The 24,821-nt window shown below is 42.0% G+C and overlaps 1 protein-coding gene across 3 annotated transcripts in view; it reads right to left on the reverse strand.

The window, feature by feature from the left end:
* Positions 1-19,940, reverse strand: part of SSBP2 (single stranded DNA binding protein 2) — a 192,292-nt gene extending 172,352 nt beyond the window's left edge. For all 3 annotated transcript variants that reach the window (XM_069880340.1, XM_069880341.1, XM_069880339.1), the window contains exon 1: positions 19,800-19,940. In XM_069880340.1, coding sequence (XP_069736441.1) covers positions 19,800-19,858 — 59 coding nt within the window. In that variant the 5' untranslated portion in view covers positions 19,859-19,940. The remainder of the gene's footprint in view (positions 1-19,799) is intronic.
* Positions 19,941-24,821: the final 4,881 nt, after the last annotated feature.

The raw sequence follows: 24,821 nt of genomic DNA on the forward strand, positions 1-24,821 counted from the left end.
TCTCTATTTGAGTAAACTTACCTATTAATAAAAATAAGCCACCGCTTGTTTTTGAAAATGCCACAACAAATTCAGGAGGTAGGCAACATTTGCTACTCTTTTAGGACTTTGATCACACCTCTTCAGTGACAGTTTCATTAAACCACTGAAATATTCAAGTATTTTCATTTTTTCTGGAAGCAAAATACATCAAGGTCACAACGATTTCTTTTTATATTCATACTCAGACAACACTACTGAAATAATTATAAGGGAATGCAAAAGTAAAGGTTGTCTGGAGGCTGAAATTTCTCATCCTTCATCTCCAACCAGAATGATCTTTCCTGTTGCTTAGTATCTTTTGGGGGGTTCTTTTGCATTCAAAAGTCTATAAAAGAACTATCTTTAAAACAGTAGAAAAAATAAGATAATATCTCATTTCAAGATGTGTCAAATCTTCCCTCAAAAATAAAAAGTATTTATGTGACTGTTGTTTCAGAAAGTTACTCATCTTTGTTAGAGTTTAATGTATCTGCTTTATTCAGGTTTGCTGTGTTTGTTTAGTACATGATGCATCAAATGTCTAGATGACCTGTAAAACTCATGCAGATTTGAATATAACATGGATGTTAACAGGCCGAAATGGTATCACTATCCTTGAATCAAAATAAACCCACCCAAGAAAAACCCCACAAACAAAAAAAATCCTATCCTTGAACTCTCAAGTTAGTTTTTCTGATGTCATTCTCAAACTTAAGCATTCTCTATGCTACCCTAAACTGAGAACAGGTTCTATTCCAAGTACTTGTGTGTTATTTCTGAAAACAACTTTTCAGAGCCAACTGGCAGCTCTTTACGCTGCTGTTTTTCTCTTTTACATGCATTGTCTCACATTTGCAGATAAGAAAGATCAGCCCCCTAAAGTGCTTTTTACATTTCCTTCAAGGTGAATAATGCATAAGAATTTTTCTATGGGTAGGTGCTAACTTTACAACATCAGGACTAAGGGTCAAACACAGTAAGCTAGAATTGAAGAGGATGCTTGGGAATGACCAGTTTTACAAAGCACTCCAGTTCCCCAAACTTCAGTTCAGCTTGACCTGCCTAGCACCTGGGTAGGTGGTCATCTCCCACTTAGTCTATGGGTTAACAAATTAAGCAAACCCTTGCACGTGACTGTGCATTTTACATAAATACATAATACACAGAGACGAAACTGAATCTATTTATCTATTTAAAATCTTTGCTGTTCTTCCTAGTGGCCAAGTTGCCATGGAGGTCAGTTGTGTTGTGCAGGAAAGCACAGCTTCATTCCTGCTCTAGTTATTTCACTCCCCAAGGCTGCCATGAATGCAACAAATGAAATCACATGGATGGTGATCTTGTCAGATCTCATAAGCAGAGCAAGACTTGGCCTGGCCATCGTTAAAATAGGAGATTTCAAATCTAAGCTTGAAGCAAGCCCACGAAACTTCTTGTACACGGAGTATAAGCCACTCAGCGCAGCTTCTCTGCAACATGTTCCTTTCCCCCCAAGGATTTTCCTCTACTGCTTTTCATGTTCAAGAAGGATCACTGGAAAAACTAGTTGTGAAAATGGAAAAAAAAAAGGTTCCCCCCAACTCCCAACAGTTTAAAAGAAGTTGCACAGGAAATTCAGTCAGCAAACTGAAAGGACTGACTTTGCAAAGGAAAAAAAGTCAAGAAATTCCCAAACATGATGCCAACAGTGTAACTACATTGTCCTGTTAAATAACAATTAGAATTAATGAAATGTTGACTGTTCTCACTGTAAGCATTCAGAAGCCTGGAATTAGTATTTACTTATCTGGCAGTTCCACGGAGAAGCCCCACCACAGACCAGAAAACATAGTCAATGTAGCAGTGCTGCTCCGCTCCACCCCTTCACAGTAGCATCAGTCACTTTGGAGCGCACAGACAGACAGTGCAAAACAACAGCTTACCTAAAATTATGTTTTGAAAGGTGTAGAGATGCTCCCGACATAGAGGCAGAATATGGAACCTCTGTCTTTACCGCATGAGAACAGCAAACTTCCAAAAAGTTTACACTTTTCTGCTCAGTGGTCAATAGAAGAAATACCCATAGCGCTTAATAAGTAGACAAAAATGTTTTTTCTAAGTGCTTTGAAAAAAGAATGGTGCACATGTATTCAAGTGGACTCTAAAACAGATTTATGTCTAAGTAGGGAAGGGTGACTGCCCAATCTCACGAAGAGGCAGGGGAGTTAGGATTAAACAAATATATTTAAAAAACTCAAACCTAGTAGTATTTTAGGTGCCAGATTTAAGGCTTCAGCTTTGCAAATCACTACTGGAAGGTTCAAGGTCACTAAAGGAATAGCTGGGTGGTGAAGAGCTGCTGTAATGGGTTGCATAGAGCTGCTGTACTTTTGGCAATACATACTTGTCACCAGCTGGCCCCAATTAATAGGATAAGTCCTGGTGGTTGCTGGCAGCCTTCAAGAAAGTCTAATTTACGCCACAGACCATACTAGAAACCAGAGGACTCAAGGCAATGACTCCGCATAGACAGCACAAAGTCTTCTCCCCACTCTGCAGAACTGCATTAGACAGCTCAACGGATAGGAATAGAGCAATGTAATATGTTGCCATATATAAATAAACATCTTGGAGGGGATAACAAGAAAAAGGTAGTTAGGACACTATACTCAAAAACAAATGCCATTTAATTCTCATTTTAAACTAAGCTTGATTTCCATCATCTGCCCCTCTCACCTCCCCAGTCCTACAGAGACATGTCTGGAGTATTTATTGGAATCACTACATTTCACTGAAGTATATCTATGTATAATCAATAAGTTTTACGATAGCAATAATATTATCAAGTAATTTGGAGGAATCATTTGCCTAAAGAAGATACTAGTCCAGTGACCTAAAAAGAACTACTTTTCAGACAGACTACTATTTGCAATACACAGAAACAGCCTTGCCAAAGCAACAAGATACCTTTCCAGCTTTAGTCTGAAACTTTGCTAGGAAAAGGGCAAAGAACTGATGACAGTAGGATCTGTGAAATTATAGTTAAGCAGGTTAAAGTGGTTCTTACAGGCAAAAGGTCAACATGAAGTATTTTTAATGTTTTCTTTCAAAGTAACATTCATGTAAATTTCACAGAAGGGTAAGGTTATTAAGAAACTTGAAAATTCCATTTATAAAAGATGTGCTAGCAAGTACAATATTTGGAATATTCAAGAACTTCATCAGACCATAAGCCAAGCAATCAATAAAACAGTAACATTAGAAATAGGATAGAGGATTGTGCTGCTTAAAAGATATTCAGGGAAAAAAAAGGAAGAAAGAGAATTTCAGATAATTTCTGCTTCATAGTACAAGTTCCCATTTTATGATTCTCTGGTCTTCTTAGTTTATTTACTTCTGAGTGTTTTTAAGCAGACTATAAATTATACATATTTGTTTAAAACTGAACACCTCTTAATACAACGAGGTAGATTAAGTCAGAACATAGCTACAGCAGCAGCAAGAGAATGGAGTAACAAGGCTGATTCAAATACTTCCAAACAGGACTGAAACTTCCCCCCATAATCCTTAAGTGTTCAGACTTCTGGAGGTAAGTGCGGGCAAGGTGGCAAGCATGCTCATGAATATATTTACTGACAGGAACTATTTCTCCCTCCCTCAGTTAATATATACTGGGGGAAAACATGTAAAGAGTCTCAAATAGCTAAATATCTTAGGCCAAAAACATCAAGAACTCCCTCAGCTGGAAGTTGTTAGCAGAGCTCTGATAAAAATAAGGAACCAGGACAGCATTATTTTTTTCCCTTCCCTGCAGAAAATAAACTACATTTGAGAGGAAAGTATTCAAAACATAATAAAAAGAGGTGACTCACCCCTATCAACACACAGTACACAGTGCAAGGAGGGGTGGCGCCGAGGAACAGGGATGCAAACCCAGCTGTTAAGTCCTGGTGGGAGGAGAACAGCAATTCCCCACTCCTGCACCACTGAAACACACAGTTCCTGGCCCTGGCGTCAATGTGAAATGGCTACTGCAACAGTTTTGTAATACACACGAGTATTCCTGCCCTGAAGGATGACCTGTGGCACTTCAAGGTCTACAGTGAAAGGTAAATGATTGCTCCTGGAGCCTTCTACAGAGATTAATTCCTCCCTACAACTGGGATGCTCCTCTAAAAGGCTGCAAACACTGAGAGCAGGAACTGACAGGCCATCGATACTTTAAATTAACCTCTTAGCCAACAAGATTTCCAGACTCAGGCTATATTCTTTATTTCTTATTTAGTTTTCAAACTTAAGGTGACATAGTCAAATGAGTAAACCCAGAGCTCAATGAGCAAGCTTTGTTTTGATTTGCAGGTAGACACATGCGCAGTATTCAGCTGTTTCATTCTTGCTGGCAGGCAAGTTATTGAAAAGCAAGCAGGATCCATTTATATTTAACAGCCTTTCATACTGAGAAAAGTAAAGAAAGCCAGCAGAACAGGGTCATGTCAACTATACAAGAAACAGAGCAACCATGATATTTTAGGGCCACTAAACCAGCAAATTATCTACAATTGTATCACACTATTTCATCTTGGATAGAAAACTCTTAGAACACTGAAGGAAGTGCATGAAGAGAAATTATCCTGCTAAAGCTTATCACCCAGTCTTACCGTTTCATAACCTCATGATTGCATCTTGTCCATCACACTGAGCCATACTACACTACAGACACTCAAAAGTGGCTGGATTTTTTAGAACCATCCCAAGTACCTCCTTCCATGCATAACTTGACAGAAGGGTAGGATATTTGACAAGGCCAGGTTGGATGGGGCCTTGGGCAGCCTGGTCTGGTGGGAAGTGTCCCTGCCCATGGCAGGGGGGTTGGAACTGGATGATCTTTAAGGTCCTTTCCAACTCAAACCATTCTACGATTCTATGATTTTATGCTTCAGTACACGAATACCTCCATCTACTTGGAGAAATAGAAATACAGAAAAAAAAGAGAATACTGCTACAAACCAACCCCCATCGGTCTCTATAGTTGACCATCACTTACATTAATGTCCAAGAGATAGCTGGAATTTATTTAGTTCTACACACTGTGTGACATGAAAAAAAAACCCATATATAGTAAAATATATATATTTATAGACAATTCTGTCTCTAGGAAATAGTCATAGCACAACCATTTCTCACAGTGACTTTCCTGGACTCTAAAATACAAATACAGAATACTAAGGGAGAGAGCAGCTGTGGGCTGAAAAATTGCAGTTTACTGAATCTGAAGCTTTGAATGTAAAAGAAACAGATCTTGACTACTCTGTAAGGACACTTCACTGAAGGAATGTTACAGCGTAACTCATGGGTTAAATTATAAATCACATCACCAAACATTATGACCTTTGCTACCAATTTGTAGGATTAATTTTGAACTTATACATGTTGGATGACAAAACACACAGAGAGGTGCTGGGAAGCTTCCTATGCTAAACAGTGATTTGAAGGAAAAGGAGATGGCTGGTCCAAGAAGCACCTCTGAGTAGTGTACATCAGATGCTATTGTAAAATACATGGTGTTTTTATCTTAGGATCCTTGTGGTCATAAGTCTGTGGAGCAAAACGGTTCAAACACAACCTGGAGGCTTACAATGGCTTACATATTGTTTCAAAAAGTGGGACATCTGTCCTGGCTTCTTCAAACATTTAGCTAAAATGTCTGCCGCTAGCTTAAGAGCACAGGTCCCCATCCATTCACATTATGCAGTGCCCTCATCCAATACATTAACCTGATCTTTCTCGAATCGCAAGTTCGCTACCTGTCTGACGTAGTCCCACCACACTCAGTATACTATCTCATATAATATGTCTTTCATGAAGAACTATGGTAAAGTCAACTGTCAACACACAAACATCATTTTTGCAATGCACATGGCAAGGAATTAGCTAAGACAGGATAATCACATGATAAAACAGAACAGCACCACATACTTTATCCTGTTTTTCATATTGCTTTCAGGATTTCCCCAAACCAGGGAACCCAACTCTGAGGTTCTCTCACCAACATATGGTACTAATCTGGACTCCAGACATGGTACAGTGTGATGCCAAATCTATCATTTGTACATTGATTTGTACATTTGTACTATCATTCACTACACCAAATCAAGGGGTGGGGGTGAGGGGAAATCAAACAAACCAACAACAAAAAAAAAGCAAAGAAGGACAAACCTTTCAGGCACGAAAGCTTCTTCCAGTCATTGGAGTTGCCAGAAGGAAAGAAATTACTCTTATTTTACACATAACCTTGTGTTAATTGATGGAGGGATATATCCAGGGAAACAGATTGAGAGAAAGTGGAATCACAGCTTCTTCTACCAGGTAAGCACCACGGAAGCTGTGCATTCCTCCGCAGAAAAGGACATACCTACATAGACAGTGTTAGCTGTTGTTAGATGCTTTTGCTCACACTACTGTAAACAAATACTTTAAGAAGTCTAGTTGTTGGGTACTCAGGTCACTACTCCCAAAGAGAAGCAAATCACAGGTGTTGAATATAAAGTCAGCCTTGGTGCAGTAATTGCAGTTACTGGTTAACAGACCATAGGCAGGCCATAGGTGGGAAACAGTAATTTCTTGGTTCCATAACAAAAGACATGACAAAAGTTTATGGGTGACACTGAATAAGCTCAGTGGATCAGGACTGCAGATTTTCTACTAACTCTGAAATGCCACTTGTAATTTTATTCTGTATTTGAAACAAAATGTTTTGGGTTTAGGGTTTGTTGGTTTCTGTTTGGGTTTTTTTTAAATCAACCTGCTTCTGTGATTCAGTACATGCAGGTGATGTGCAGTTGCCTGTTCTAATAAAGATATTAACCCTGCCTTGCAAACGTGAATATATATATATAGATATATGCACATAAACACAAACATACACAATACAATATAGAGAATAAATACGTTCCATTTCAGACTAGGAGAATGCAATGGTCATCTTTCTTTACTTATGTTAATTATTTAAATATGCTGTTGGATTGGAAGAAAGTTGCAAACATTGCTAAAATGTAACTGTCATGTACCCAGCCTCAAATTTAGCTGAAATCCATAACTGAATCACAAAAGCAAAATGAATATCAAAAAAGCCCATTCTGATCCCGCAGAACACACAGGAACTACATTTTCAAATTACACCATTGGTCTCTCTCTAATCTAGTTTCTTGTTTCTCTTAACAGTCTTTTTCGTATGCATCAAAACATCATGTCAGAAAGCCTGAAGCATATATGGCACTGCCATAGGTTAGGTTTCCCTTCAGTTTCCTCAATTAGTTTTCCACTTCCGTCCTGAATTAGCAAGAATTTCCAGTGTTTGTGCTGAACAGAAGAGCGCACTTCCCTAACTACACAAGCCTCTCTGTAACAACACACCATACCAGAGAGTCCCCTCTAACTATGTTTTGTCTATTGACTGTATACACTGTGCAAAGAGAAATTAAAACAGAAACTAGTACCAAAACACTTCAATAAGCTGTATGCGTTTCCTCTTCGCTCAGTCCTACTCCTGCATTATCAAAAATTCCCTTTTGCCCTACCTTCTCATTTGCTCTACCTTCTCTTTTGCTTTGCCCACCATAAATTTTAACAAACACTCTTGATTTGTTTCAAAGCCTGTGACCATGCCAGAGGACATCCAGCTACAGAACTTGAGCATTTCAAGCACATTAGCCATGAAAATGAAGACTGCTACAAGTGTACCCCTGGAGATAGTGGGTAAAAGTGAACTGATACTATCTGTGCAAGGCTGTCTGCTCCAACAAAGCAGGGAACGAAGATGGTCCTGAGGTTTTACCAGTTGAGACTACTAACGATGAAGATGCAGTTAAAGAGGGAGAAGCAAGACTAACTGTTGTATCACTATTAATCTTCCCACAGTCCCCGATACAGCCTGCAGGTTTTAACTGTTGCTCCTTTTTAAAAGTATGTCTGCAAGCACCTGGAATATGGAACCAGCACGTCCACAATCTGTCATAGGCAGGCCTGTACATTTTTAAATGCATCTGGCTTGCAGTATGAGTATTAGAACCACAGAGTCCTTTTTCAGCTTTTCAATGTATTTTGTATCATTTCACAGGGGAAAAACAGTTATGGTTTTATGACCAAAAGACCTCCTCATGTCTATTATGCTTCTTTTTTTCAGTCAGTAATCCCACATAGAATTGGACACAGACTCCAAACCTTTCCTTTTTCTCTAACTTTGAATAATTAACTACAGACTTCCAGGGATGTTTAGGGAATACTGGGAAAGATTTGTAAGTAACCATGTCAGTTACTGCAATTAATATGAATATACCTGCACCCAGTATTCCAGTACAACTTTGTTTTCAATCCATTAATTTAGTTCTGCAAAATCATTCAAAGTGATGTCTTCATTCGCTCTTTACAGGTTCCTCAACAACAGCTGGGAAAACTACCCAAGTCCTGCACCCTCAAAGTATAATATACAGCTTTCTTTGTGGTTTGCTGTATCACAGTCTCTCATTTTATTTCTAAAATGATTTCAAAATATGTGTAACTAGGTTTGCAGTAACACATGTCTACAGATACTGGTCTCATAAGAGTAAACAGATTTCTTTTCTAAAGAATTAGATGTACAGACAGCAAAATTAAAAGTGACATTGCATTTGAGGAGCTACAGCAGAAGTCAGAAACACCAGTGTTTCGTACCTTTCAGATCTTCTCATCAAGTCTACTACTTTTACTAGAGGCACATTTCCCTATTTCTCCCACTGCTCTTCATCTTCTGATCAAAAGGCCTCCTTTATCTTTTCCAGCTTTGTATTTGTTTACAAACTGTCCTGTATGCAAGCTCTAGGTGTTGATTTGTTGATCACGTACTTTTCTTATTGGAACCCAGAAAAATCAACTGCTATTTGTATTATTTTACAACATGCATATAAACACACAGGAAAAACAAACTTAATTCCTCAGGTCAGGAAATATGCCCTTAAGTTTTTAAATCATCTTCTCCATGTATAATACTTAGTATTTTATTAACACTGGCATCATCACAGAAGTCTCTCTGACTTGCAGAAGGGAGCACATCCCCTACCTGTGAAGCAGCAGGAGGCATCAGCAGTTCGGCTGCCTATCACTGAAGAAAACTGACTGCTGGGACAAACTACTGAGCAGCAGATTACCAAAGTTCAGGAGGCATTTACAGAAGATGAAATAAATTCAGACAACTTTTGGCTGTATTACTTTAAGGCCTTTGACTTGCAATGCACATTTCAAAGCAGATTAAACAATACATACCAATTTAGGAGGAATTTAATAACAAACAATTAAAGGAGCTGAACGGTTCAAGAGACTGCCAATGGGAGTCCTAACTTTTCCTTCTAGGGCAGTTTCAGCTTCAGCAGGGGAGCTTCATTACTCTCAAAACACATAATGAAATTTCACTAACTCATCCACATATCCGACCATATAAATAGTGTCTATTGACTGACCACCACCACCTCAGTTCAAGGAATGAGCTAAACAGGAGCTATCAGTCTCATCCAAGATTGGTCCATGTTCTTTGAGGATTAGTTGGGAAAGAACAGTAAATAAAACATTCAGCGTGGAAAGAGCAAAGTGGTTTGGTTTATCAAATCTCACTGTTGCAATCACAAGGGTATGATACAGCACTGCAACTTCCATAGTAGGAGCATTGGGTGGCATCCTTACATCCAGCCTCACGAATCATGGAATATTTATGGCACAATCATACAACCTGTCAGCCGTATGATCCATTTTGTCCCAAGACTGTCAAGAATAACATATCTATTAAGGAATTATAGTTCCATTTCTGCACTCGACTGTTTTCTTCAAAAAGTGCAGCTGCACCCTGGGGAAGTCAAACATGACAACACAGGCTACCTCAGGTTGCCATTGCATTTGCTCTAATTTTTTTTAACCTACATAAGCTCTTTCCAAGACTAATGCTGCTACTTTTTATATACATTAAGTGTTTTACTTTCCTCTAGCTACCTGCAAAAATAATCCTAGCTCCTAATTAAACACTCCTACCTGAACAGAATTTCTCACTGAAACACAAGCCCAAAGGCAGGCTGTAAAGCCTAACAAGGATGGCATCAAGCAGCCTGTGGGACACTGAGGACCTAGATGACCCTCACAATCCACAACCACAGCTGACAAACCATACCTGCTATCAGAAATGTGGTTTCTAACATCCAGATTTTTTACAAGTCAATCATTTCCTAAATGAAGCAAGGTAGGGAAAACAGCGTGCTCTCAATACACTTAGAAGGAAATCCAGCCAGTTACTGTTTTTTCACAGGTAGGTCAAGCTCAAAACTAAAACCCAAAAACCCTGATACACTTGCCTAAAGAAAGACTGCAAGCCATTTTGAAAAGCCTACAGAAAAGAAACAGGCAACTTAAACTATGCTCATTCACAGTTTGGCTCCTGTATAACAAATAAAGCTGATTTTCCTAAAAAAAGAAACGTGGATCTCAAAGCTGTGTGCAAGCTGGGGTATGGAGAAGCCAAAAGTTCTGGGCACAGGGAATGGAGGTGCAAAGGGAAGAGGACGGGCTTCAGGGGGTACCTGGTAATGGGGTACATACGAGACTATGACAGTGAGATGTTGACTCAAGTCGGTACACAACAGCTAGGTGTTAGGGTACTTTCTCGGAAAAACTAAACAAAACAAAAAAGAGGATTTGAGTTTACTTAGCTCCTCCAGTTAAACTTAAACTCACGCCATTAGGTGTGAAGCTCTGCCACTGCACAGAAAAGCAAGTGAGATAGAGGCGAGTGGAAATAAGCTGCCCAATTTCTACACTTGACTGTCCAGGCACTCACACAATGAGCAGGAATCATGCTTTTGGCCAGTTTACCCATATTACATTAATCTGGTATTGGAGAAAATAAACCAAAATAAACAAAAAAAAAAACACAAAAAAACAAGGAATGGAAAAATCTTTGCATGCCATAGCACCTGTAAAGTATTTTTTAAAAAGGAAATTTCATGCAGACATCAGCTTGACTATCAAAACACTATACTGAAAACAATTCCAGAAGCCAATTTGTAAACACCTCCAGAATACAAAGATAAGAAAGGATCAACATTATCTGTCAAGGAAAAGAAAAAAATGTTGACTCACTGTGGCTTTCCTGCAAGGGAAACTGTGCATTGGGTAACAAGAAACATGGATGGCTTACTAGATTTAAGACAGGAGAGTTTTGACTATTAGCCCACCACCTGATACCTACATAGGCAAAACAGTCTCCATGAGAGGAAAAAATGGTGTGCAGTCACATAAAAAAATCACAGAAGAATCATTATCAGTATGTTTCTACAAGTGAAGACTCTTGCTATCCTAAGCCAATTCCATTAAAAGACTCTCTTTAATGAGTTGTATGTAGAAAAACAGAAGTGTACATGACAAGTTGCGAAACATTATAAGCCCTTTTGGGGACGCAAACAGAGTAAATAAAGTTTAATAAGAGAAAATTCAATACAGACAAATGTAGAATAGCATGCTCAGGAATAAGAAATCAAATACACAAATATGAAACAGGGAATAATAGGCTATGCAGAAGCATTGTAAAACAAACCTGGAGGGCATGTGGACTGCAAAATGGATTATTTTTTAAGAGCAAAAACCAACAAAACCCAACAACAAAAACCAGGCAAGTGTTCCAGGGAGTATTAGAAGCAATGTTTTATTTGTAAAACTCAAGTAGTATATAATACCTCAAAAAAGAGTCAATTATTTCATTCTGCTTAGCACTATGCTCTGATCTGGACACACTACTAACAGAGAAAAACCAAAAAGAGTCCAGAGGAAAGATCACAGAAGGTTTGAAAGGGGAAAAATGACCCACCACAAAAATGTTCAGTTTATTTTGTTTGTATTTTATATTTAATGAAGCAGGAAAGAGAAAACCTGGGATGCTACAGTCTTGACTACTGCCACCTTTCAGTGTCTTAGCAAAGAACATTCTATGTTCATTTCTTACCTTCCTAGGACTGGGAGAGTTTAATATCCCAAAGCCTAGAGAATCTTGCATGGAGGTCATCAGTGTTTCTGAACTATAGGAACATTTGTTGCTATCCGAGGAAGATCTTCTCATAGCAGCTGAAACAAAAGCTGTGTATTACATGCCCACTACCTAAACAATCTGGACTCAAGGTTCTGTGGGTCAACTGACCAGACACCAGAAAAAGGAACTTCAGCTTCGACTCAACCTAGACCAACAGTCCTTTCTCAGCTGTTTGTACAACAACAAAGCAGTAACCACGTAGTCCTAATCCCAAGCAACAAAACTTAGAAGTCCTGAAGTTGTAGCTACTGAACATTCATGGAGAAAACCCATCACCTAGCTGTGCTCTTGCTGCTGCCCAAAGAAGCTTTTGCAGAAAACTCTCAAAAGCAATCATTCTGAGCAGGACTGTGGCCTTTTCTACACCCTGAGGGGTGATCATAAAGTGGCTTTACTCAATTACTATGCCACCCCAAACCCTACAATCCTGTATTCATAGTAATGCTCCCTAAGGAAAGCAGGTTTGCAAGGTGATGCTGTCTCTCAGTAAGCAACTGTCCATCCTGGATAATTTTGAGTTCATTATCCAATTTCAAGTAAACCCCAAAAAGAGACAGCAGTCTCAGAAAAACATTACAATTCTGTAAGTTGCTTCAGCTGTTCTACTTTCATGGCTACACAGCTCATACCAGGCACCCAAAAATCATCAAATATTTTTGCTTTTCACCTTTCTGCACTTTACAACCAGTTCTAAAATGAGCAGGCAGGTACGAGTGGCTTGATAAATATTTTTAAAGGTTTGCGAATTGCGTATCGTGATGCTGGGCACCAAAGAAATAACACATTATTCCTCTAGGAACAGCTGTATTACGAAACAGCAAGTCAGCCATAAGGCACATACCACATGACAGCAAAACTGCAAATTATCAAATAGCTACTCATTATGAAAACAATGCTCTATTCTACACAATAAAAAACTCAGAGTTTTTCACGAGGAGGGGAGGAAGGGAATTGGTGAACATACAAATAAGGATCAAGTAAGAACAGCGCTTAGTATGCATCCGTATCTTCCAAGTTAAGAGGACATTATTGAGAATCCAATTACAACACCTAGACACTGCACTAAAGGCACAGACACACTGCTCCAGCTGCTTTTGAATAACGAATCCTACCCTTTCATCAAAAAGCTCCAATATCTCATCCGAGCTACAGGTTTCAGGACTACCACACACCTCTCAGGCAGTTCGGTCAAGTCAGTACTTCATCGGTGTTTGTAGGTTTTATCTTAGAGATAAGACATTTTACCCTTCAGTCTCACAAGTACTTGCAGGCAGCAAAGGAATGGTGATTTTCTAATACCTGGAGGGAAAGCATGTTCATCCTAATGTAACAAAAACCTTCTACTTCCCGATCTGTCTCCTTGAAGGCATTGCCGTCCTGGCTCTGGTCCCTGCTTTGGACCAGGTCTGTCTTCCTTGTCTACATGCACTAGCTCCAACCCAGCTCTGTGATCCCAATACTAGCCTCCTTTGGGAGCAACTCTGTCTCTCCAGACCTTCCAACTCCACCCTGCTTCCTCCATTCTCCACAAGTGCCAAACCTGTTATCTCTACATCCCAACATCTCATGGCTGCAGGCTCCAAGTGCTCATATTTACGCTTCCCTTCCCAACAGTGCCCAGTACCACTTCTCCCCAAGACACTCCTCTGATCCCAGTACCTGCTGCGCTCCCAGCAAAGATGAAATATTCACTGATTACAGCTCGTAAGCCCTAAGCATATGCAAATTGATCTTTTTGAAATGGCTTGTATCCTGGCTAAATTCAGATGCTTTGTCATGCAAATGGAAAAAGCTACATCCTTGGAATAAAACTCCTCATCCTTTTTCAGCCAGGTTCCAAGTGTTTCAAAGAAGAGGGGCACTACTGGTCTTCCACAGTAAAAGTTCTGCGAATTTTTAAAACATTGGAAAACACTTTTCTCCCCTGTTGAATTTTCAAAGTCAGCCAAAACAATTCAACTGAAATTTTACACACACAGAATGAAGTAAATCAGTACATGACATGTATAAGCCATTAAAAACTTTGCAACTCAACAGTTCTAGGTTGGAAAAGTTACAACAATCTTGTTTGGCTACTCTAGTACTTGGGACATTATCACATGCCTATAATTTAAGCAAAATGAATTATTAAGATATACCCGTTTCTGTTAATTACTGTCTCCTCCAGGAAGATTTAACTACCTCTTAGCCAAGCCTAAATCCAGCTCAATGTAGTCAGGAGTGCATCTGCTGTACCCAGCGTGTCTAAGCACGCTCCAGAAGTCCTTGCTCTTCAGTAGCAAAACTCGGTCAGCACTACAGAGCCTATGAAAGCTGGAATCAGACACCTCGTAATGTCCACCATTAATAAAAAGCACAGGAAACAAATCCCAAACCTTCTGCAAGCAGACCAATTATGCAAAGGAGGCAACGCTGAAACCAAACCATCTTATTTTCCTTTGTTCTTGCCAGTCCAATAAGGTACGTATATGTACTTAACTGTATGGAAACAAATATGCCGGCCATAAGCAATCCAACTTCAAAGTTGGATATGTTTTTATTTCAGGACATTTCTATACTGAAGTATGTTTCTATGGTCCACCACAGCTATCATTCCAACCATCAGTACCTGTTAAATCTACACCACAAAAGCATTTGATCTTTGTGGCAGCACACAATCTGAAACACCTTTGTATGCTGTCCAGCGTACCTCTCCAGTGTTAAAGAGTACCTGAAGCACTGTGACCAACAATAAACACTTGAGAAACAAGTTACTGTTTCCAGAACCTTCCCTTCTGTGCTTTTCCTTATCAAAAGGTATATTCTTGTAAAATTGCAAAAAATGTTATGCTCATAGACCCCTAGAGCAGCACACCTAACACTTATACAAGTTGGACCTGATGGATGATATCAGTTTACAAACTTCAAGCTTACATTTTGCAAAACAGGCTGGATTAAACTGCCAATTTTGTTTTCAAAGGGGAATTAAAAAAGAGAGAGATCAATGTATCTTTCACTCCCTGAAACTTGAAAAACTTATCACTTCCCAGGGATAAGCAGCGAATTATTTACCATTGGAGCCAGTTAATTTTAATCTGTATCTTGCAGCTTACAACCACTATGCTGTAAAAGGTAATGTAAATATTGTAAATTCATGCAAAGCTGTCTTTCCAAAATGGGGGGGGGGGGGATCCAACCCAACAAGCTATCTCAAAAAATCCACAAATCCTCAAAAGCCCTTGGAAATCTCAATCTTCCTAAACAGCAGCAGAATCAAATAAGGAAAGCATTGCTGATTTTTTCTCTGTTTACAGAGAACCTTCCTGGCACCAACAGGATGACAGAAGTTGTCAAAATTTCACTCTGCTTTCTGCTTGCGAAGAGCGACCTATCAAGGCAGGCACCCACAACACTCATATAGAGGAGCTGTACATTCTAACAACCAGCCACCCAAAACATTCTTGAGGAGGTATCTTCTTCCTTCTTCAAAGCAGCAGCAAAGTGGAGAATACCCACCTTCCTCCATGTGACAAACTGGCCAACATCAAACTTAGGAGACAGTTACAACTAGGGTCAAGCTAAAAATGGAGCAAGGATGCCATGACAGCAGCAATCAACTATTCTTACTTTCTCTATGCCCTCTTCCACACCACACTGAAAGTCAATCAATAACTGACTCTAATGTTTGGTTCCATGTTGTTATTTTGATCATACATACATTTATATCAACGTGAATTGCAGTCTCTAATCACCAAGCTAGTTCTAAATAAAATCTTCGTATTCGCTAAGCCACAACAAGGTAAGGGCATACTGGGAAAAAAGACTACTTTAGAAGACCACTGAAAGATCAAGACAACTGAACAAAAACACACCATCTCTTCAGAATTTAGTTTTCTTTATGATGCATGTTCTTTTAAACTATTTTTCTAACACTATTTTTAAAACACTGTTTACATAGAGATAGGAGGTTCCATCTGCAAATGCCTACAAAACTCCTGTCTGTAAATGTATGTAGAATTTGTACTACTTGGTCCTTCTTTCTCCAAGATTAAAAGTTGACCATTTTCACCATTCAATGAGATATCAGCAGGTCCGAGTTCCTAATCTGAATTACATCAATTTTAAGGAATAACAACAACAACAAAAAAAATCATACATTTGCTGTGAAGTGACAATAAAAGAGGACGTTTAGAAAGATTTTTAGTCTTTCAGAATGTACCTGAGCCTTATTTGGCCACAGCACAGCACCGGTTGTGGAAGAGCTACTGTTTAATGTAACTTTACTGTTCTTTATGTGATAGGGATGGCCTGAACCCAAAATTAAGCCACAGCTGTGCCAGAACAGGAGGAAGGGGCATAACAACACGTCTGCTTTTTCCCTCCTCATCTTCTTTGCACGTCACTGGTACCGTGTGCCTTCACTACCTCAGTGTTTTACCTAGCTGTGCTGTACTCTTACCTCCCTGGTACAAAATTAGGTATTATTTTTCCCAAATTCATCTATCCACACTTCATATATAGTGTTAAGCTACCTAATACAGATAATTTATCCCTAAGGTCAGGCAGAAATGACAAAGGGAAAGACCATAAAACAGATGCCATCTTTGGAACTGAAAATTTGCCAAGGGCTACTATAAATTATTTGCAAAACTTGTTCATTTTAATAGAAATTACATAACCTCCAAGGACATAAATATTAAAGACAGCATTCTATATAGTGAGATACCACACAACAAATATATTTGGCTGTAGACTGGTCTGTAAAATGTATCACATCCTTGATTACAAATAACATCTGAACAACACATATCCTTTCCACACTTGATAAATAGCCTTTTCACACTCTAGTCCTATCATCAGCATACATCCTCATGAGGAAGAAACATGTTCCACATAATTAGGCCGCCCAAACCCGAGGTAGTGTATTTTTTTAAAAAAAAATTATGTCCTTCATTGTTGCAAGTGTATTTAAGAGATCGGTTACTGGCTATACATTTTAGATACTTAAAATACTGAGGAGATACAACGTATTCTAAACATATGTTCTAAAAACTCTAAAATCAAACATAGTTCTATGCTGTTCTTGATTAAATAAATACAGTCAAACATTAAATAAATTCAGTCAAACATATTTTCTCTGTGGTTTTCAAGTTAACACAATCTCTTGTGGAAGCTGGAGCTGTTTCTTCATAGAGGTATTTAATTCAATGGCAACTTTTCTGAGCAGAACAAGAACTCATGCATCACCTTGGGAGGAGCATTGCATAGCTGTAAAACAATACCATAAGAAGGATAGAAAATAATGTAAACACAGCTTTTTGGATGTCAGAAAGAAAGCATATGAAAACGGCAATGATGTGATATCATCTACTAAGAAGAAACTTGGAAAGACGTAATAAAAAAAATCTGGAATGCAGACTATATAATGGTATTCCATATCATAAACCAAGCCTTTAGGCTTTGTCTTTTTCTATTCATTAAAGGAAAGTGTGGTTTGGGGATAGGGGGATATGAGAGAGGAAAAGGGTGTTTCTAAATTCCCAGTTGTGTTTATCCATAAGTAGATGCTACCAAGGAGCAACCAATCTCTGAAGTCCCTCAGAACAACCCATTTCAGTGCTTTGTATAAAATAATCTATACATGAGCAGTTCACATTTCCAGCTGCTGGTTACCCTGAGCGGGAGACACAGTATCTTCAAATCAAACAGCACCATCTAGCAGGCCCCCCACAACTTTACTGAGGAGGGCAGTTGCTACTTGGCAATAGGTCAGTTTGGCAGGCTTGCCCCAAAAATTATCAGGCATTTTCATACGGCGTGAAATACTGTGTGCTTTATGGCAACAAGAACCCACAAGAAAAATCAGCTACAATGAAGAAAGACATCTGAAATAAACAGTAGGAAGTTTCCACCCTAGGTCTGGAGCAGTTGTGTGTGTGGCTTGTACCGGGCAGTTTTCGCAAAGCATAATTAAACTAATATGGTCTTCATCTGATCCAAAAACCGGAACCCTATGGATTTGCTTTACCTGGTCCCATTGTGCCCTTCAGGAACTTACCAACTGTACCCACTAACACCAGCACAAGAAAATTATTTAACTGTACAGTTTTGCTATACCAAATAAACAGCGTTTCCATCAGCCAGTTACGTTAACTATGTTTAAAATTATTTGTATACCAAGAGTAAGCAGTGCCATTGGGGGTTTGATTTTAGTACCCAAGTTGTACGTCCCACTCCATCTCAGCAATGGATCCCTCTCCATGTAAGCACTGCCTCCCTCTTCCTCTACCTCTCCCTCTCCATTGCAAAGTTGTGAAATTTCCAAACATAACAGCTCTTCAGCATCCAGCATCTCCCTCTGCTGCAGCGGCAGAAATGCCCGGCCGGCTGCTGTTCCAGGAAGCAACCATGCCAATCTCTGCAATTAGGAAGTCTCTAAATTACCGTCGCAAAACAAAAACAAAAAAAAAGCAAACCCCAAACCAAACAAATATAAAAGGAAAACAAAGGAGGAGGAGAAAAAAAAAAAAAAAAAAAGAACTTTTAGGTGAAGGTTCAGCCAAACTGCCTGAAGGGAAACGACTTGGCCGTGCCCGGAGTATCGAGCATGAGATGGAATTCCGGAGCGATGGGATTTTTCGCTCCGGGAGGGTGCGAGCCCGGCTCCTGCCCGGAGGTTCCCGCACCCCCGACCTCCCGCCCCTCCGAGCGGCTCTTTCTCCACCTCCTCAGCCGCGCCGAGAAGCTGACACTACGCACAACTTGAAGAAGCAACGTCCATTCCCAAAACTCGCTTTTTTCCTCCCCAATTCTTCCCCGCTCCGCTCCCCCCGTCCTCGCGTTTACACGGGGAAGGCAGAGTCAGACCCACAGGAGCCCTCGCGCAGGGATTATGTTCGGTTTTCGGGGGCGGGAAAAAAAAAAAAAAAGAACAGAACACGAAAGCACGAAGTAGTTTTGGAGACAGTTCGGGGACCGGCGGGATCCGGGTCGGGAGGTGCCAGGGAGCCCCGGCGGGCACCGAAAACGCCCCAAAAAAGGGGCGCGAGTGCGGCCGCCGGCAGCGGGGAGAGTCGGGGAAAAGTTGGGAAGCGGGGAGCTGGGAAGGGACGGGAGGAGGCGAGTTTGGAAGCAGCGGGCTGGGAAGCGGGGAGATGGGAAGAAGAGAGATGGGAAGTAGAGAGATGGGAAGTAGAGAGATGGGAAGTAGAGAGATGGGAAAGAGGGAGCTGGAAAGGAGAGAGATGGGAAGCGGGGAGATGGGAAGCAGCGAGTTTGGGAGCAGCGGGCTGGGAAGTGGGAAGGTGGGAAGGAGAGAGCTGGGAATTGGCGGGTTGGGAGACGGGGAGGTGGGAAGGAGGGAGCTGGGAACAAACGAGGTGGGAAGCTGCGAGAAGCTGCAAGTTGGGAAGCGGGGAGCCGGGAAGCGGCGGGAGGCTGCAAGTTGGGAAGCGGCGGGTTGGGAAGGAGCGAGCTGGGAAGCGGGGATCTGGGAAGGAGCCAGGAGGCGGGGGGGTGCTTCAAGTTCGGAAGCGGCGAGCTGGGAAGTGGGGGGGGGGGTTGCGTCGAGTTTGGAAGCGGCGCGTTGGGAAGGAGCGGGCTGTGAAGGGGAGGGAGGCGGCGAGTTGGGAAGGGGAGAGCTGGGAAGCGGGGAGTTCGGAGGCGGCGGGCCGGGTCCGGCCTGCCCGCTGCCTCGGCGGCGGGGTGCGCGCCCCGTACTCACTTCTCCCGGGCCTGGCTGTCGGACGGGACGCTGCTGTTGCTCTTGCCTTTGCCGTACATGCCTGCCGAGAGCCCCGACTGTCACGCACCTGTCAACCCATCACAGCCTCCCCGGGAACGGCCCCGTCGCCATGGCGACGCCGCCACACACACACCCCATTGGCCGCGCGGCCGCCGGGCCACGCCCCCCCGCTGATTGACAGGCGGGGACCCGGACCGGCCGCTCCCCCCGCCCCCTCGGCTCCTCCCCCCCCCCCCCCGCTCTTCTCTCCCCCCCCCCCCGCCCCCCCCCTCCGCGCTCTCTCCCTTCCCCGGCGCAAGGGGGAATTAGAAACGGTTCTAGAAGGATTTTAAACAACCGGCTGTTCCCAGCGCCCGCCACCCCTCCCGCCGCCGCTGCCGGCCGGGGAGAGCGCGCCGGCGACGCGCAAACTCTGGACCGGATTCGCTCGGCGAACCGGCTCCGCGCGACCCGGGGGGTGGCGGTGCGGGGGGGGGACGACCCCCGCGCCCCCGCGGCGAGGCTCCCGATCCGCAGCGCGGAATCCGGCGGCGGGAGCGGGGCAGCGCGCGGGAAGGGGGGGGCGTGGGGGGTGAGGAGCACGTCCCGAGCCGAAGCGGGGCTGGGGGCGCTCCCAGCACCCTGCTCACAATTCAAGGGAATGCTGTGCTATTCTCTTATTTTACTTTATATTTAAAGGTGCAATATAATTGCAGGAGCGGTGGGGGTGGAGCGGCCTCCGCGAAGGGCCCCGTTCATGGAATCGTAGGATGGTTTGGGTTGGAAGGGACCCCAAAGCCCATCCAGCCCCACTCCCTGCCGTGGGCAGGGGCACCTCCCCCTGGATCAGGGGCTGAAGGCCCATCCAACCTGGCCATCCAACCTCCAGGGATGGGGCAGCCACAACTTCCGTGGGTAACCTGTGCCTGGGCCTCACCATCCTCATAGGGAAGAAATTCCTCCTTATGTCTAGTCTAAATCTGCCCCTCTCCAGTTTATACTCATTGCCCCTCGCCCTATCACCACAAGCCTTTGTGAACAGTCCCTCCCCAGCTTTCCTGTAGCCCCTTCAGGTACTGGAAGGTCGCTCTAAGGTCTCCTCAGAGCCTTCTCCAGGCTGAACAGCCCCAGGTCTTTCAGCTTGTCGTGACTTGGGCGTTCGAAGCGCCCTGCTCTCTGCATTTCTGCTCTGCCCTCGTTGCTGGAGCATCATCCCAAATCCTGCAGATGCTGATACCTTCTTATCTTTGCAAACGTATGACTGACCTCGTAAACCAACTCACTTTTGTAACCCAAGGGGGCTTTTTGTCCTTGATGTCAAGCCCTCGGAATGCTTTTTCGGTTGGGGCAGGTTGTAAATGCACCAATCTCCCCTTTTTTTGGTCGGGGCTGGTTGTACATGCACCCATCTCCCTGTGTTGGCAGGCAAAGGTCACAGGCAATGAGCACCATGCAAAATTCGAGGAGGAAAGTTGTAGGAGGCATCGACCACCATCATCTGTTTATCATTGTTGGAGCTGCAGGGGGAAAAAAAACATCCTCTGGATTTTGAGCTGCTAGAGTGAAGGAAAGGGTTGGCGAGGTGGAATTGCTAGGGGGGATTAAGAGAGCATTAATGAGCGACTGGAACAAATTAGTGACGGAATAGCAGAGAGGAAGGAGCAAGAGGCTGAGGAGTCCGAGGTGCTTGTGGCTGCACATGGGCAATTCCCCCTCACAGGCGCGGGTTTTGTGGGATGTGTGCTTTTGCAACGTGCTGCTATAATTCATCAGATTAAAGCCTACTGCAACAAAAGCCGTTTTGTGCCAAAGTTGTTTGTGTGTCTTGGGCTCTCGCCCTGCTGTATTTTTTGTATTATCGGGTTGGTGGGAGAAAGCGGTTGGAGTGGGTCTAGGGAAAGAAGTAAATTAGGCTTTGCCTGCAGCCCGCTGGCAGCTGTCACCCCAGCTTGTATGTAGAGGCAAGAGCAAGGCTCTTGCTTGCTTCCATGTTACACCAGCAAAACCAGAGGAAGAATGATGATTGAGGTGGTAACAGTGGGCCATGGTGGGAAAAGAAAGTCAGTGGGAAACAGCAGGAGAAAACCAGCCAGGAAGTAGGAAAGGGAAGCGTAGGAAATGAAGGAGGCAAAAATGACCATGGGTGAGAACAAAAAAAAGGAAAGTTCAAAAACAGTGTACTGTGAATTTGGGTGGTAGAAGGAGGAAAAGACTGTAGGGAGAGAATCTGAGAAGGCCATGTTAATGAAGTGTGAACCAAAGGACAGTATTTTCTCCGTATAATGCTTACATGCCTTGTACCATGGAGTTCAGGTGGAAGCTAGCCATGTGACTGATTGCATTCAGTGTGAATACGGGCAGCAGAAAATGGTATAAAGGAAAAAAAGGCAGAGAAAGAATCAGGAGAGAACAAAGACAGACTTGGTTTGTGGATAAAACAAAAGAAATAAGAGTTGCAGAGGAAGGGAAAAGAGTGAACATGGATATCTTTGGGCAAACACACAAAGGATAGTTGACACTTACTTTGGTACATGATCATCCTAATCCAGAGTACAATTTTCATCTAAGTATTTGCTTGCCCTTGTGGAACAGCCACTACCATCCCATCAGTTGACTACCTCCTGCTCAAGGTGTTATACTGCCGCCCATCAGCCACAGTATCAGCAAGGCTTTCACATGAAACCGATAACAATGGTGAAAACATTCCTGGGCTAGGCAGTCATCTTCACGTTTTTTTCCTCTTCTTCCCTGCCCCCCCACCCCCTTGTGAAATCTCTTGTTTTGTCTGCCTCAATAGTTTTGATTGATTTGTTTGTGGTTTGGAGGGTGGGGGGTTATTTTGAGAAAAAGGCTGTGTCAGTGTTGTGTCAGCCTTGTAAGGGGAGAAGTTTTGTTCTGGAAAAGGACAATATTGAGGTATTTCCTAAAAATGCAGTGATGAGATTGTTGTAATGCCCTTGGATATGCATTCCATAACGAGACTTCTACAGCTGAAAATGCTTTGTTCCTGGTTTTCATGTAATTTATTTGCATACTTGTGATTTATTTTGGTCTGAAAGACTGCAAATGCCTTGCATGTTCACACATCAAGTTGTGATTTAGGGCAGAGTGGAATGAACTTTAGAGGGGCAGGGATGAACAGCCGGACATGAGTAGGATGGCTCTGTCCCCAATAGCAATGTTAAAACTCCTTCTCCTTACACGTTTTGGTTCCTAGACTAGCATTTAGGTGATGTCTGTAATTTTCCTTAGAGATCCTTCAGTGGAAAATACAGAGGTAGTACTAGTACTTATTTATTATGCGTATGAAAAATAGAGCACTAAAAGGAGTAAGGTACTCCTAGAACTCAGCTGTAGAATTGGTGGGCTAATGTTACCACTGCCTTTGCAGGAATGCTGTCATGGGTGTTATCTATCAGCACCACGCAAACAAAACGTGATCACATGGATACAAGAGTTCTCTTAGTAAGTAGGTAAATTAACATGGAAACATCCACATAGTCTTATGAAGTTTTATGTACCTTTAATTTGTTCCTGAAGTGTTTATACACATATACTATCTGTGTATCTGTGCCCTTACTCCAATAATTTTCAGCAGAAACACTGTTCTTAGCAGCAGCAGTTGTATCTCATGAGGCCAATAGTGTAATTAATGAGATTCAAGGCACAAATACAGAGACAAATTTAAGTTTCTAAGATGAAAAATGAAGATCCAGTGTTTGTTTAAAAGGGGGACGAAGGGGTGGCATTACTTTAAAGCTTCTCAGTCCAACACTGGAAAGGAATTCACAATGTATTTTTAGAGTGTTATAAAAATCTCTTACATAATGCTGATTAATTCTTAGGTTTTAGGGAAGAGCACTGGGCTTTGTGTATGAGTGTTGACCAGCTGAGACAGTGAGGGCTGGCTTGGGCTGGAATTTTTAATTTTTTTTTTAACTTCTTGGATACAGAAAGCTACAATTATTCAATTATTACAGGATTTTGCTTTTGTTTGGGCGTGGATGAGTATTTTTCTGGAAACTGCATCTTATACTTGGAAGTCTTTATCATTTTAAAACATATGTTATGTTATATCACCCTGTCTGAGATATAGGATAGCTACAAACTGGGTGGTTTGGGTTTTTTTTTCCTCTCTTACTGCTGCTAGTTACGTTATGGATTAATGTTAAGAACGTCTGCAGTGAGACATTACTTGTGTGACTATGTAAGACTTACTTTAACAATATAACTTATATTACAAATTCATGATTTTTTACATATACTTACAGTAATGTGTACAGTTGCTATATGGTTCTGCCCATTTTGTTGATTTCCAAAATGATCAATTAATCTAACTGGCAGGTTTCACACAGCTCTTAACAAAGAGCTGTTCAGGAAATTAAGTTGGTAAATGGTACTCCCTTATTTTACTTATGGTTATATATATAGTTACTGTTGTGTAGCCGGAAAATTTTTGGGGGCAAGCGATCCTGGGAAAGAGATGCTTTTGTTTGTTTTTTTTTCAACAGACGTGACCAAGGCAGCTTTGAAGCCTTTCTGAAGAATCCTTCTTCCTTCTATAGGATGTTTACTCTTCCTGTGGCATTTCTAACTGTGAACCTCATTCTGCAGGCTTGCACTTTTGTGCCATACAGATGAGTAAATGTTGCGCAGGTGAGTGAGATGAGCCCTAGGTCATTATTGGAGAACGAAGACAGGAGAAATGCATGGGGTCAACAGAAGCTTTATTCGACCCTCTTTTCTACTTGGGAGGAAGTAAAAGTAATTGTAATTCAGTGTCAGGGAGAGATGATCCTATGGATCCCTTCCAACTTGAGATATTTTATGAATTCTATGATTCTCAGTCTCAAAGAAAGGTATACTAGCAACTTGTTTGTCACCCAGGTCTCCTGCAGGCAAAGGTTGTCTTTTTCCCTTCGTGATACCTTCTAGAGGTGCTTCTGCAGTTTTCCTGGAGGAGACTCCAGCACCACAGAGAGCCAGTGCTGCTCTACAGTGTCTAGTTGCATGAGTTCTTTC

Source organism: Phaenicophaeus curvirostris, chromosome Z (assembly GCF_032191515.1).
Source record: "Phaenicophaeus curvirostris isolate KB17595 chromosome Z, BPBGC_Pcur_1.0, whole genome shotgun sequence".
Classification (NCBI taxonomy): Eukaryota; Metazoa; Chordata; class Aves; order Cuculiformes; family Cuculidae; genus Phaenicophaeus; species Phaenicophaeus curvirostris.